Source organism: Salmo salar, chromosome 01 (genome assembly GCF_965601325.2).
Source record: "Salmo salar chromosome 01, fSalSal1, whole genome shotgun sequence".
Classification (NCBI taxonomy): domain Eukaryota; kingdom Metazoa; phylum Chordata; class Actinopteri; order Salmoniformes; family Salmonidae; genus Salmo; species Salmo salar.
The window spans coordinates 5,857,501-5,870,166 of record NC_138291.1 but is presented as its reverse complement, the minus strand read 5'-3'; the positions used below and the strand labels follow the sequence as shown (position 1 = coordinate 5,870,166).

General features: G+C 47.2%; 1 protein-coding gene across 3 annotated transcripts in view; it reads left to right on the top strand.

Annotated features, from left to right (window-relative positions):
• Positions 1–12,666, top strand: part of actn1 (actinin, alpha 1) — a 161,969-nt gene that overhangs the window by 79,817 nt on the left and 69,486 nt on the right. For all 3 annotated transcript variants that reach the window (XM_014192851.3, XM_014192931.3, XM_014192775.3), the window contains exon 6: positions 12,311–12,389. In XM_014192851.3, the coding sequence (XP_014048326.1) occupies positions 12,311–12,389 (79 nt within the window). The remainder of the gene's footprint in view (positions 1–12,310; positions 12,390–12,666) is intronic.

Here is a 12,666-nt window from a genome sequence, read left to right as displayed (position 1 = left end):
TGTAGTGATGGTGGTGGTGGTAGTAGTGGTATGGGTAGTAGGGTGATGGTAATGATAGCAGTGTAGTGATGGTGGTGGTGGTAGTAGTGGTATGGGTAGTAGGGTGATGGTAATGATAGCAGTGTAGTGATGGTGGTGGTGGTAGTAGTGGTATGGGTAGTAGGGTGATGGTAATGATAGCAGTGTAGTGATGGTGGTGGTGGTAGTAGTGGTATGGGTAGTAGGGTGATGGTAATGATAGCAGTGTAGTGATGGTGGTGGTGGTAGTAGTGGTATGGGTAGTAGGGTGATGGTAATGATAGCAGTGTAGTGATGGTGGTGGTGGTAGTAGTGGTATGGGTAGTAGGGTGATGGTAATGATAGCAGTGTAGTGATGGTGGTGGTGGTAGTAGTGGTATGGGTAGTAGGGTGATGGTAATGATAGCAGTGTAGTGATGGTGGTGGTGGTAGTAGTGGTATGGGTAGTAGGGTGATGGTAATGATAGCAGTGTAGTGATGGTGGTGGTGGTAGTAGTGGTATGGGTAGTAGGGTGATGGTAATGATAGCAGTGTAGTGATGGTGGTGGTGGTAGTAGTGGTATGGGTAGTAGGGTGATGGTAATGATAGCAGTGTAGTGATGGTGGTGGTGGTAGTAGTGGTATGGGTAGTAGGGTGATGGTAATGATAGCAGTGTAGTGATGGTGGTGGTGGTAGTAGTGGTATGGGTAGTAGGGTGATGGTAATGATAGCAGTGTAGTGATGGTGGTGGTGGTAGTAGTGGTATGGGTAGTAGGGTGATGGTAATGATAGCAGTGTAGTGATGGTGGTGGTGGTAGTAGTGGTATGGGTAGTAGGGTGATGGTAATGATAGCAGTGTAGTGATGGTGGTGGTGGTAGTAGTGGTATGGGTAGTAGGGTGATGGTAATGATAGCAGTGTAGTGATGGTGGTGGTGGTAGTAGTGGTATGGGTAGTAGGGTGATGGTAATGATAGCAGTGTAGTGATGGTGGTGGTGGTAGTAGTGGTATGGGTAGTAGGGTGATGGTAATGATAGCAGTGTAGTGATGGTGGTGGTGGTAGTAGTGGTATGGGTAGTAGGGTGATGGTAATGATAGCAGTGTAGTGATGGTGGTGGTGGTAGTAGTGGTATGGGTAGTAGGGTGATGGTAATGATAGCAGTGTAGTGATGGTGGTGGTGGTAGTAGTGGTATGGGTAGTAGGGTGATGGTAATGATAGCAGTGTAGTGATGGTGGTGGTGGTAGTAGTGGTATGGGTAGTAGGGTGATGGTAATGATAGCAGTGTAGTGATGGTGGTGGTGGTAGTAGTGGTATGGGTAGTAGGGTGATGGTAATGATAGCAGTGTAGTGATGGTGGTGGTGGTAGTAGTGGTATGGGTAGTAGGGTGATGGTAATGATAGCAGTGTAGTGATGGTGGTGGTGGTAGTAGTGGTATGGGTAGTAGGGTGATGGTAATGATAGCAGTGTAGTGATGGTGGTGGTGGTAGTAGTGGTATGGGTAGTAGGGTGATGGTAATGATAGCAGTGTAGTGATGGTGGTGGTGGTAGTAGTGGTATGGGTAGTAGGGTGATGGTAATGATAGCAGTGTAGTGATGGTGGTGGTGGTAGTAGTGGTATGGGTAGTAGGGTGATGGTAATGATAGCAGTGTAGTGATGGTGGTGGTGGTAGTAGTGGTATGGGTAGTAGGGTGATGGTAATGATAGCAGTGTAGTGATGGTGGTGGTGGTAGTAGTGGTATGGGTAGTAGGGTGATGGTAATGATAGCAGTGTAGTGATGGTGGTGGTGGTAGTAGTGGTATGGGTAGTAGGGTGATGGTAATGATAGCAGTGTAGTGATGGTGGTGGTGGTAGTAGTGGTATGGGTAGTAGGGTGATGGTAATGATAGCAGTGTAGTGATGGTGGTGGTGGTAGTAGTGGTATGGGTAGTAGGGTGATGGTAATGATAGCAGTGTAGTGATGGTGGTGGTGGTAGTAGTGGTATGGGTAGTAGGGTGATGGTAATGATAGCAGTGTAGTGATGGTGGTGGTGGTAGTAGTGGTATGGGTAGTAGGGTGATGGTAATGATAGCAGTGTAGTGATGGTGGTGGTGGTAGTAGTGGTATGGGTAGTAGGGTGATGGTAATGATAGCAGTGTAGTGATGGTGGTGGTGGTAGTAGTGGTATGGGTAGTAGGGTGATGGTAATGATAGCAGTGTAGTGATGGTGGTGGTGGTAGTAGTGGTATGGGTAGTAGGGTGATGGTAATGATAGCAGTGTAGTGATGGTGGTGGTGGTAGTAGTGGTATGGGTAGTAGGGTGATGGTAATGATAGCAGTGTAGTGATGGTGGTGGTGGTAGTAGTGGTATGGGTAGTAGGGTGATGGTAATGATAGCAGTGTAGTGATGGTGGTGGTGGTAGTAGTGGTATGGGTAGTAGGGTGATGGTAATGATAGCAGTGTAGTGATGGTGGTGGTGGTAGTAGTGGTATGGGTAGTAGGGTGATGGTAATGATAGCAGTGTAGTGATGGTGGTGGTGGTAGTAGTGGTATGGGTAGTAGGGTGATGGTAATGATAGCAGTGTAGTGATGGTGGTGGTGGTAGTAGTGGTATGGGTAGTAGGGTGATGGTAATGATAGCAGTGTAGTGATGGTGGTGGTGGTAGTAGTGGTATGGGTAGTAGGGTGATGGTAATGATAGCAGTGTAGTGATGGTGGTGGTGGTAGTAGTGGTATGGGTAGTAGGGTGATGGTAATGATAGCAGTGTAGTGATGGTGGTGGTGGTAGTAGTGGTATGGGTAGTAGGGTGATGGTAATGATAGCAGTGTAGTGATGGTGGTGGTGGTAGTAGTGGTATGGGTAGTAGGGTGATGGTAATGATAGCAGTGTAGTGATGGTGGTGGTGGTAGTAGTGGTATGGGTAGTAGGGTGATGGTAATGATAGCAGTGTAGTGATGGTGGTGGTGGTAGTAGTGGTATGGGTAGTAGGGTGATGGTAATGATAGCAGTGTAGTGATGGTGGTGGTGGTAGTAGTGGTATGGGTAGTAGGGTGATGGTAATGATAGCAGTGTAGTGATGGTGGTGGTGGTAGTAGTGGTATGGGTAGTAGGGTGATGGTAATGATAGCAGTGTAGTGATGGTGGTGGTGGTAGTAGTGGTATGGGTAGTAGGGTGATGGTAATGATAGCAGTGTAGTGATGGTGGTGGTGGTAGTAGTGGTATGGGTAGTAGGGTGATGGTAATGATAGCAGTGTAGTGATGGTGGTGGTGGTAGTAGTGGTATGGGTAGTAGGGTGATGGTAATGATAGCAGTGTAGTGATGGTGGTGGTGGTAGTAGTGGTATGGGTAGTAGGGTGATGGTAATGATAGCAGTGTAGTGATGGTGGTGGTGGTAGTAGTGGTATGGGTAGTAGGGTGATGGTAATGATAGCAGTGTAGTGATGGTGGTGGTGGTAGTAGTGGTATGGGTAGTAGGGTGATGGTAATGATAGCAGTGTAGTGATGGTGGTGGTGGTAGTAGTGGTATGGGTAGTAGGGTGATGGTAATGATAGCAGTGTAGTGATGGTGGTGGTGGTAGTAGTGGTATGGGTAGTAGGGTGATGGTAATGATAGCAGTGTAGTGATGGTGGTGGTGGTAGTAGTGGTATGGGTAGTAGGGTGATGGTAATGATAGCAGTGTAGTGATGGTGGTGGTGGTAGTAGTGGTATGGGTAGTAGGGTGATGGTAATGATAGCAGTGTAGTGATGGTGGTGGTGGTAGTAGTGGTATGGGTAGTAGGGTGATGGTAATGATAGCAGTGTAGTGATGGTGGTGGTGGTAGTAGTGGTATGGGTAGTAGGGTGATGGTAATGATAGCAGTGTAGTGATGGTGGTGGTGGTAGTAGTGGTATGGGTAGTAGGGTGATGGTAATGATAGCAGTGTAGTGATGGTGGTGGTGGTAGTAGTGGTATGGGTAGTAGGGTGATGGTAATGATAGCAGTGTAGTGATGGTGGTGGTGGTAGTAGTGGTATGGGTAGTAGGGTGATGGTAATGATAGCAGTGTAGTGATGGTGGTGGTGGTAGTAGTGGTATGGGTAGTAGGGTGATGGTAATGATAGCAGTGTAGTGATGGTGGTGGTGGTAGTAGTGGTATGGGTAGTAGGGTGATGGTAATGATAGCAGTGTAGTGATGGTGGTGGTGGTAGTAGTGGTATGGGTAGTAGGGTGATGGTAATGATAGCAGTGTAGTGATGGTGGTGGTGGTAGTAGTGGTATGGGTAGTAGGGTGATGGTAATGATAGCAGTGTAGTGATGGTGGTGGTGGTAGTAGTGGTATGGGTAGTAGGGTGATGGTAATGATAGCAGTGTAGTGATGGTGGTGGTGGTAGTAGTGGTATGGGTAGTAGGGTGATGGTAATGATAGCAGTGTAGTGATGGTGGTGGTGGTAGTAGTGGTATGGGTAGTAGGGTGATGGTAATGATAGCAGTGTAGTGATGGTGGTGGTGGTAGTAGTGGTATGGGTAGTAGGGTGATGGTAATGATAGCAGTGTAGTGATGGTGGTGGTGGTAGTAGTGGTATGGGTAGTAGGGTGATGGTAATGATAGCAGTGTAGTGATGGTGGTGGTGGTAGTAGTGGTATGGGTAGTAGGGTGATGGTAATGATAGCAGTGTAGTGATGGTGGTGGTGGTAGTAGTGGTATGGGTAGTAGGGTGATGGTAATGATAGCAGTGTAGTGATGGTGGTGGTGGTAGTAGTGGTATGGGTAGTAGGGTGATGGTAATGATAGCAGTGTAGTGATGGTGGTGGTGGTAGTAGTGGTATGGGTAGTAGGGTGATGGTAATGATAGCAGTGTAGTGATGGTGGTGGTGGTAGTAGTGGTATGGGTAGTAGGGTGATGGTAATGATAGCAGTGTAGTGATGGTGGTGGTGGTAGTAGTGGTATGGGTAGTAGGGTGATGGTAATGATAGCAGTGTAGTGATGGTGGTGGTGGTAGTAGTGGTATGGGTAGTAGGGTGATGGTAATGATAGCAGTGTAGTGATGGTGGTGGTGGTAGTAGTGGTATGGGTAGTAGGGTGATGGTAATGATAGCAGTGTAGTGATGGTGGTGGTGGTAGTAGTGGTATGGGTAGTAGGGTGATGGTAATGATAGCAGTGTAGTGATGGTGGTGGTGGTAGTAGTGGTATGGGTAGTAGGGTGATGGTAATGATAGCAGTGTAGTGATGGTGGTGGTGGTAGTAGTGGTATGGGTAGTAGGGTGATGGTAATGATAGCAGTGTAGTGATGGTGGTGGTGGTAGTAGTGGTATGGGTAGTAGGGTGATGGTAATGATAGCAGTGTAGTGATGGTGGTGGTGGTAGTAGTGGTATGGGTAGTAGGGTGATGGTAATGATAGCAGTGTAGTGATGGTGGTGGTGGTAGTAGTGGTATGGGTAGTAGGGTGATGGTAATGATAGCAGTGTAGTGATGGTGGTGGTGGTAGTAGTGGTATGGGTAGTAGGGTGATGGTAATGATAGCAGTGTAGTGATGGTGGTGGTGGTAGTAGTGGTATGGGTAGTAGGGTGATGGTAATGATAGCAGTGTAGTGATGGTGGTGGTGGTAGTAGTGGTATGGGTAGTAGGGTGATGGTAATGATAGCAGTGTAGTGATGGTGGTGGTGGTAGTAGTGGTATGGGTAGTAGGGTGATGGTAATGATAGCAGTGTAGTGATGGTGGTGGTGGTAGTAGTGGTATGGGTAGTAGGGTGATGGTAATGATAGCAGTGTAGTGATGGTGGTGGTGGTAGTAGTGGTATGGGTAGTAGGGTGATGGTAATGATAGCAGTGTAGTGATGGTGGTGGTGGTAGTAGTGGTATGGGTAGTAGGGTGATGGTAATGATAGCAGTGTAGTGATGGTGGTGGTGGTAGTAGTGGTATGGGTAGTAGGGTGATGGTAATGATAGCAGTGTAGTGATGGTGGTGGTGGTAGTAGTGGTATGGGTAGTAGGGTGATGGTAATGATAGCAGTGTAGTGATGGTGGTGGTGGTAGTAGTGGTATGGGTAGTAGGGTGATGGTAATGATAGCAGTGTAGTGATGGTGGTGGTGGTAGTAGTGGTATGGGTAGTAGGGTGATGGTAATGATAGCAGTGTAGTGATGGTGGTGGTGGTAGTAGTGGTATGGGTAGTAGGGTGATGGTAATGATAGCAGTGTAGTGATGGTGGTGGTGGTAGTAGTGGTATGGGTAGTAGGGTGATGGTAATGATAGCAGTGTAGTGATGGTGGTGGTGGTAGTAGTGGTATGGGTAGTAGGGTGATGGTAATGATAGCAGTGTAGTGATGGTGGTGGTGGTAGTAGTGGTATGGGTAGTAGGGTGATGGTAATGATAGCAGTGTAGTGATGGTGGTGGTGGTAGTAGTGGTATGGGTAGTAGGGTGATGGTAATGATAGCAGTGTAGTGATGGTGGTGGTGGTAGTAGTGGTATGGGTAGTAGGGTGATGGTAATGATAGCAGTGTAGTGATGGTGGTGGTGGTAGTAGTGGTATGGGTAGTAGGGTGATGGTAATGATAGCAGTGTAGTGATGGTGGTGGTGGTAGTAGTGGTATGGGTAGTAGGGTGATGGTAATGATAGCAGTGTAGTGATGGTGGTGGTGGTAGTAGTGGTATGGGTAGTAGGGTGATGGTAATGATAGCAGTGTAGTGATGGTGGTGGTGGTAGTAGTGGTATGGGTAGTAGGGTGATGGTAATGATAGCAGTGTAGTGATGGTGGTGGTGGTAGTAGTGGTATGGGTAGTAGGGTGATGGTAATGATAGCAGTGTAGTGATGGTGGTGGTGGTAGTAGTGGTATGGGTAGTAGGGTGATGGTAATGATAGCAGTGTAGTGATGGTGGTGGTGGTAGTAGTGGTATGGGTAGTAGGGTGATGGTAATGATAGCAGTGTAGTGATGGTGGTGGTGGTAGTAGTGGTATGGGTAGTAGGGTGATGGTAATGATAGCAGTGTAGTGATGGTGGTGGTGGTAGTAGTGGTATGGGTAGTAGGGTGATGGTAATGATAGCAGTGTAGTGATGGTGGTGGTGGTAGTAGTGGTATGGGTAGTAGGGTGATGGTAATGATAGCAGTGTAGTGATGGTGGTGGTGGTAGTAGTGGTATGGGTAGTAGGGTGATGGTAATGATAGCAGTGTAGTGATGGTGGTGGTGGTAGTAGTGGTATGGGTAGTAGGGTGATGGTAATGATAGCAGTGTAGTGATGGTGGTGGTGGTAGTAGTGGTATGGGTAGTAGGGTGATGGTAATGATAGCAGTGTAGTGATGGTGGTGGTGGTAGTAGTGGTATGGGTAGTAGGGTGATGGTAATGATAGCAGTGTAGTGATGGTGGTGGTGGTAGTAGTGGTATGGGTAGTAGGGTGATGGTAATGATAGCAGTGTAGTGATGGTGGTGGTGGTAGTAGTGGTATGGGTAGTAGGGTGATGGTAATGATAGCAGTGTAGTGATGGTGGTGGTGGTAGTAGTGGTATGGGTAGTAGGGTGATGGTAATGATAGCAGTGTAGTGATGGTGGTGGTGGTAGTAGTGGTATGGGTAGTAGGGTGATGGTAATGATAGCAGTGTAGTGATGGTGGTGGTGGTAGTAGTGGTATGGGTAGTAGGGTGATGGTAATGATAGCAGTGTAGTGATGGTGGTGGTGGTAGTAGTGGTATGGGTAGTAGGGTGATGGTAATGATAGCAGTGTAGTGATGGTGGTGGTGGTAGTAGTGGTATGGGTAGTAGGGTGATGGTAATGATAGCAGTGTAGTGATGGTGGTGGTGGTAGTAGTGGTATGGGTAGTAGGGTGATGGTAATGATAGCAGTGTAGTGATGGTGGTGGTGGTAGTAGTGGTATGGGTAGTAGGGTGATGGTAATGATAGCAGTGTAGTGATGGTGGTGGTGGTAGTAGTGGTATGGGTAGTAGGGTGATGGTAATGATAGCAGTGTAGTGATGGTGGTGGTGGTAGTAGTGGTATGGGTAGTAGGGTGATGGTAATGATAGCAGTGTAGTGATGGTGGTGGTGGTAGTAGTGGTATGGGTAGTAGGGTGATGGTAATGATAGCAGTGTAGTGATGGTGGTGGTGGTAGTAGTGGTATGGGTAGTAGGGTGATGGTAATGATAGCAGTGTAGTGATGGTGGTGGTGGTAGTAGTGGTATGGGTAGTAGGGTGATGGTAATGATAGCAGTGTAGTGATGGTGGTGGTGGTAGTAGTGGTATGGGTAGTAGGGTGATGGTAATGATAGCAGTGTAGTGATGGTGGTGGTGGTAGTAGTGGTATGGGTAGTAGGGTGATGGTAATGATAGCAGTGTAGTGATGGTGGTGGTGGTAGTAGTGGTATGGGTAGTAGGGTGATGGTAATGATAGCAGTGTAGTGATGGTGGTGGTGGTAGTAGTGGTATGGGTAGTAGGGTGATGGTAATGATAGCAGTGTAGTGATGGTGGTGGTGGTAGTAGTGGTATGGGTAGTAGGGTGATGGTAATGATAGCAGTGTAGTGATGGTGGTGGTGGTAGTAGTGGTATGGGTAGTAGGGTGATGGTAATGATAGCAGTGTAGTGATGGTGGTGGTGGTAGTAGTGGTATGGGTAGTAGGGTGATGGTAATGATAGCAGTGTAGTGATGGTGGTGGTGGTAGTAGTGGTATGGGTAGTAGGGTGATGGTAATGATAGCAGTGTAGTGATGGTGGTGGTGGTAGTAGTGGTATGGGTAGTAGGGTGATGGTAATGATAGCAGTGTAGTGATGGTGGTGGTGGTAGTAGTGGTATGGGTAGTAGGGTGATGGTAATGATAGCAGTGTAGTGATGGTGGTGGTGGTAGTAGTGGTATGGGTAGTAGGGTGATGGTAATGATAGCAGTGTAGTGATGGTGGTGGTGGTAGTAGTGGTATGGGTAGTAGGGTGATGGTAATGATAGCAGTGTAGTGATGGTGGTGGTGGTAGTAGTGGTATGGGTAGTAGGGTGATGGTAATGATAGCAGTGTAGTGATGGTGGTGGTGGTAGTAGTGGTATGGGTAGTAGGGTGATGGTAATGATAGCAGTGTAGTGATGGTGGTGGTGGTAGTAGTGGTATGGGTAGTAGGGTGATGGTAATGATAGCAGTGTAGTGATGGTGGTGGTGGTAGTAGTGGTATGGGTAGTAGGGTGATGGTAATGATAGCAGTGTAGTGATGGTGGTGGTGGTAGTAGTGGTATGGGTAGTAGGGTGATGGTAATGATAGCAGTGTAGTGATGGTGGTGGTGGTAGTAGTGGTATGGGTAGTAGGGTGATGGTAATGATAGCAGTGTAGTGATGGTGGTGGTGGTAGTAGTGGTATGGGTAGTAGGGTGATGGTAATGATAGCAGTGTAGTGATGGTGGTGGTGGTAGTAGTGGTATGGGTAGTAGGGTGATGGTAATGATAGCAGTGTAGTGATGGTGGTGGTGGTAGTAGTGGTATGGGTAGTAGGGTGATGGTAATGATAGCAGTGTAGTGATGGTGGTGGTGGTAGTAGTGGTATGGGTAGTAGGGTGATGGTAATGATAGCAGTGTAGTGATGGTGGTGGTGGTAGTAGTGGTATGGGTAGTAGGGTGATGGTAATGATAGCAGTGTAGTGATGGTGGTGGTGGTAGTAGTGGTATGGGTAGTAGGGTGATGGTAATGATAGCAGTGTAGTGATGGTGGTGGTGGTAGTAGTGGTATGGGTAGTAGGGTGATGGTAATGATAGCAGTGTAGTGATGGTGGTGGTGGTAGTAGTGGTATGGGTAGTAGGGTGATGGTAATGATAGCAGTGTAGTGATGGTGGTGGTGGTAGTAGTGGTATGGGTAGTAGGGTGATGGTAATGATAGCAGTGTAGTGATGGTGGTGGTGGTAGTAGTGGTATGGGTAGTAGGGTGATGGTAATGATAGCAGTGTAGTGATGGTGGTGGTGGTAGTAGTGGTATGGGTAGTAGGGTGATGGTAATGATAGCAGTGTAGTGATGGTGGTGGTGGTAGTAGTGGTATGGGTAGTAGGGTGATGGTAATGATAGCAGTGTAGTGATGGTGGTGGTGGTAGTAGTGGTATGGGTAGTAGGGTGATGGTAATGATAGCAGTGTAGTGATGGTGGTGGTGGTAGTAGTGGTATGGGTAGTAGGGTGATGGTAATGATAGCAGTGTAGTGATGGTGGTGGTGGTAGTAGTGGTATGGGTAGTAGGGTGATGGTAATGATAGCAGTGTAGTGATGGTGGTGGTGGTAGTAGTGGTATGGGTAGTAGGGTGATGGTAATGATAGCAGTGTAGTGATGGTGGTGGTGGTAGTAGTGGTATGGGTAGTAGGGTGATGGTAATGATAGCAGTGTAGTGATGGTGGTGGTGGTAGTAGTGGTATGGGTAGTAGGGTGATGGTAATGATAGCAGTGTAGTGATGGTGGTGGTGGTAGTAGTGGTATGGGTAGTAGGGTGATGGTAATGATAGCAGTGTAGTGATGGTGGTGGTGGTAGTAGTGGTATGGGTAGTAGGGTGATGGTAATGATAGCAGTGTAGTGATGGTGGTGGTGGTAGTAGTGGTATGGGTAGTAGGGTGATGGTAATGATAGCAGTGTAGTGATGGTGGTGGTGGTAGTAGTGGTATGGGTAGTAGGGTGATGGTAATGATAGCAGTGTAGTGATGGTGGTGGTGGTAGTAGTGGTATGGGTAGTAGGGTGATGGTAATGATAGCAGTGTAGTGATGGTGGTGGTGGTAGTAGTGGTATGGGTAGTAGGGTGATGGTAATGATAGCAGTGTAGTGATGGTGGTGGTGGTAGTAGTGGTATGGGTAGTAGGGTCGATGGTAATGATAGCAGTGTAGTGATGGTGGTGGTGGTAGTAGTGGTATGGGTAGTAGGGTGATGGTAACGATAGCAGTGTAGTGATGGTGGTGGTGGTAGTAGTGGTATGGGTAGTAGGGTGATGGTAATGATAGCAGTGTAGTGATGTTGGTGGGGGTAGTAGTGGTATGGGTAGTAGGAGGGATGTAATGATAGCAGTGTAGTGATGGTGGTGGTGGTAGTAGTGGTATGGGTAGTAGGGTGATGGTAATGATAGCAGTGTAGTGATGGTGGTGGTGGTAGTAGTGGTATGGGTAGTAGGGTGATGGTAATGATAGCAGTGTAGTGATGGTGGTGGTGGTAGTAGTGGTATGGGTAGTAGGGTGATGGTAATGATAGCAGTGTAGTGATGGTGGTGGTGGTAGTAGTGGTATGGGTAGTAGGGTGATGGTAATGATAGCAGTGTAGTGATGGTGGTGGTGGTAGTAGTGGTATGGGTAGTAGGGTGATGGTAATGATAGCAGTGTAGTGATGGTGGTGGTGGTAGTAGTGGTATGGGTAGTAGGGTGATGGTAATGATAGCAGTGTAGTGATGGTGGTGGTGGTAGTAGTGGTATGGGTAGTAGGGTGATGGTAATGATAGCAGTGTAGTGATGGTGGTGGTGGTAGTAGTGGTATGGGTAGTAGGGTGATGGTAATGATAGCAGTGTAGTGATGGTGGTGGTGGTAGTAGTGATGTAATGGTGAAGATGACCGTTATTTAGTTATAAGTTAGTTATAGTTTAATTTTCTATGATTAGCTTTTTATATGTAATACATTTCTACTATTGACTGTTTGACTTTTTATTTAATTTTGTATTATTATTTAATACCACTATATATTATTATTTCTTATTCTTTATCATTTTATTACAATGTATACTGTATACATTGTTGCTGTAGCAATATTGAGACAATGTTTTTCATGCCAATAAAGCAGCTTGAATTTGATAAAAATGTTGCATTTGATAGAGAGAGAGATAGGGAGAGACAAAGAGAGAGATAGGGAGAGACAAAGAGAGAGACAGGGAGAGACAGAGAGAGACAGAGACAGGGAGAGAGACAGGGAGAGAGACAGGGAGAGAGACAGGGAGAGAGACAGGGAGAGACAGAGAGAGAGACAGGGAGAGAGAGACAGAGAGAGAGACACAGAGAGAGACAGGGAGAGACAGAGAAAGAGACAGGGAGAGAGAGACAGGGAGAGACAGAGAGAGAGAGGCAGGGAGAGAGAGACAGAGAGAGACACAGAGAGAGAGACAGGGAGAGACAGAGAAAGAGACAGGGAGAGAGAGACAGGGAGAGATCAGGGAGACAGACAGAGACAGGGAGAGAGAGACAGAGACAGAGAGAGACAGAGAGAGAGACAGGTCAACATGATGTTAAATTAAATATAGGTTAGGTATTCCTCAGTGCTGGTCTAGAGCTAAGGACAGGATTGTCATGATTTAGTCTTACTCTTTCTCTCTCTCCCTCTCTCTCTCTCTCTCTCTCTCTCTCTCTCTCTCACAGCTGGAAAGATGGGTTGGGATTCTGTGCTCTCATTCACAGACACCGTCCAGAGCTCATTGACTATGGCAAGCTACGCAAGGTGAGAGACTAGTGCCCTGATGATACATTTACACAGAACCACTTACTGACTGACACACACAGAACCATATAGATCAACCCTCTCTCCTCGGGGACCACCTGACCTTTCACCTTATAGAGAACCATATAGATCAACCCTCTCTCCTCGGGGACCACCTGACCTTTCACCTTATAGAGAACCATATAGATCAACCCTCTCTCCTCGGGGACCACCTGACCTTTCACCTTATAGAGAACCATATAGATCAACCCTCTCTCCTCGGGGACCACCTGACCTT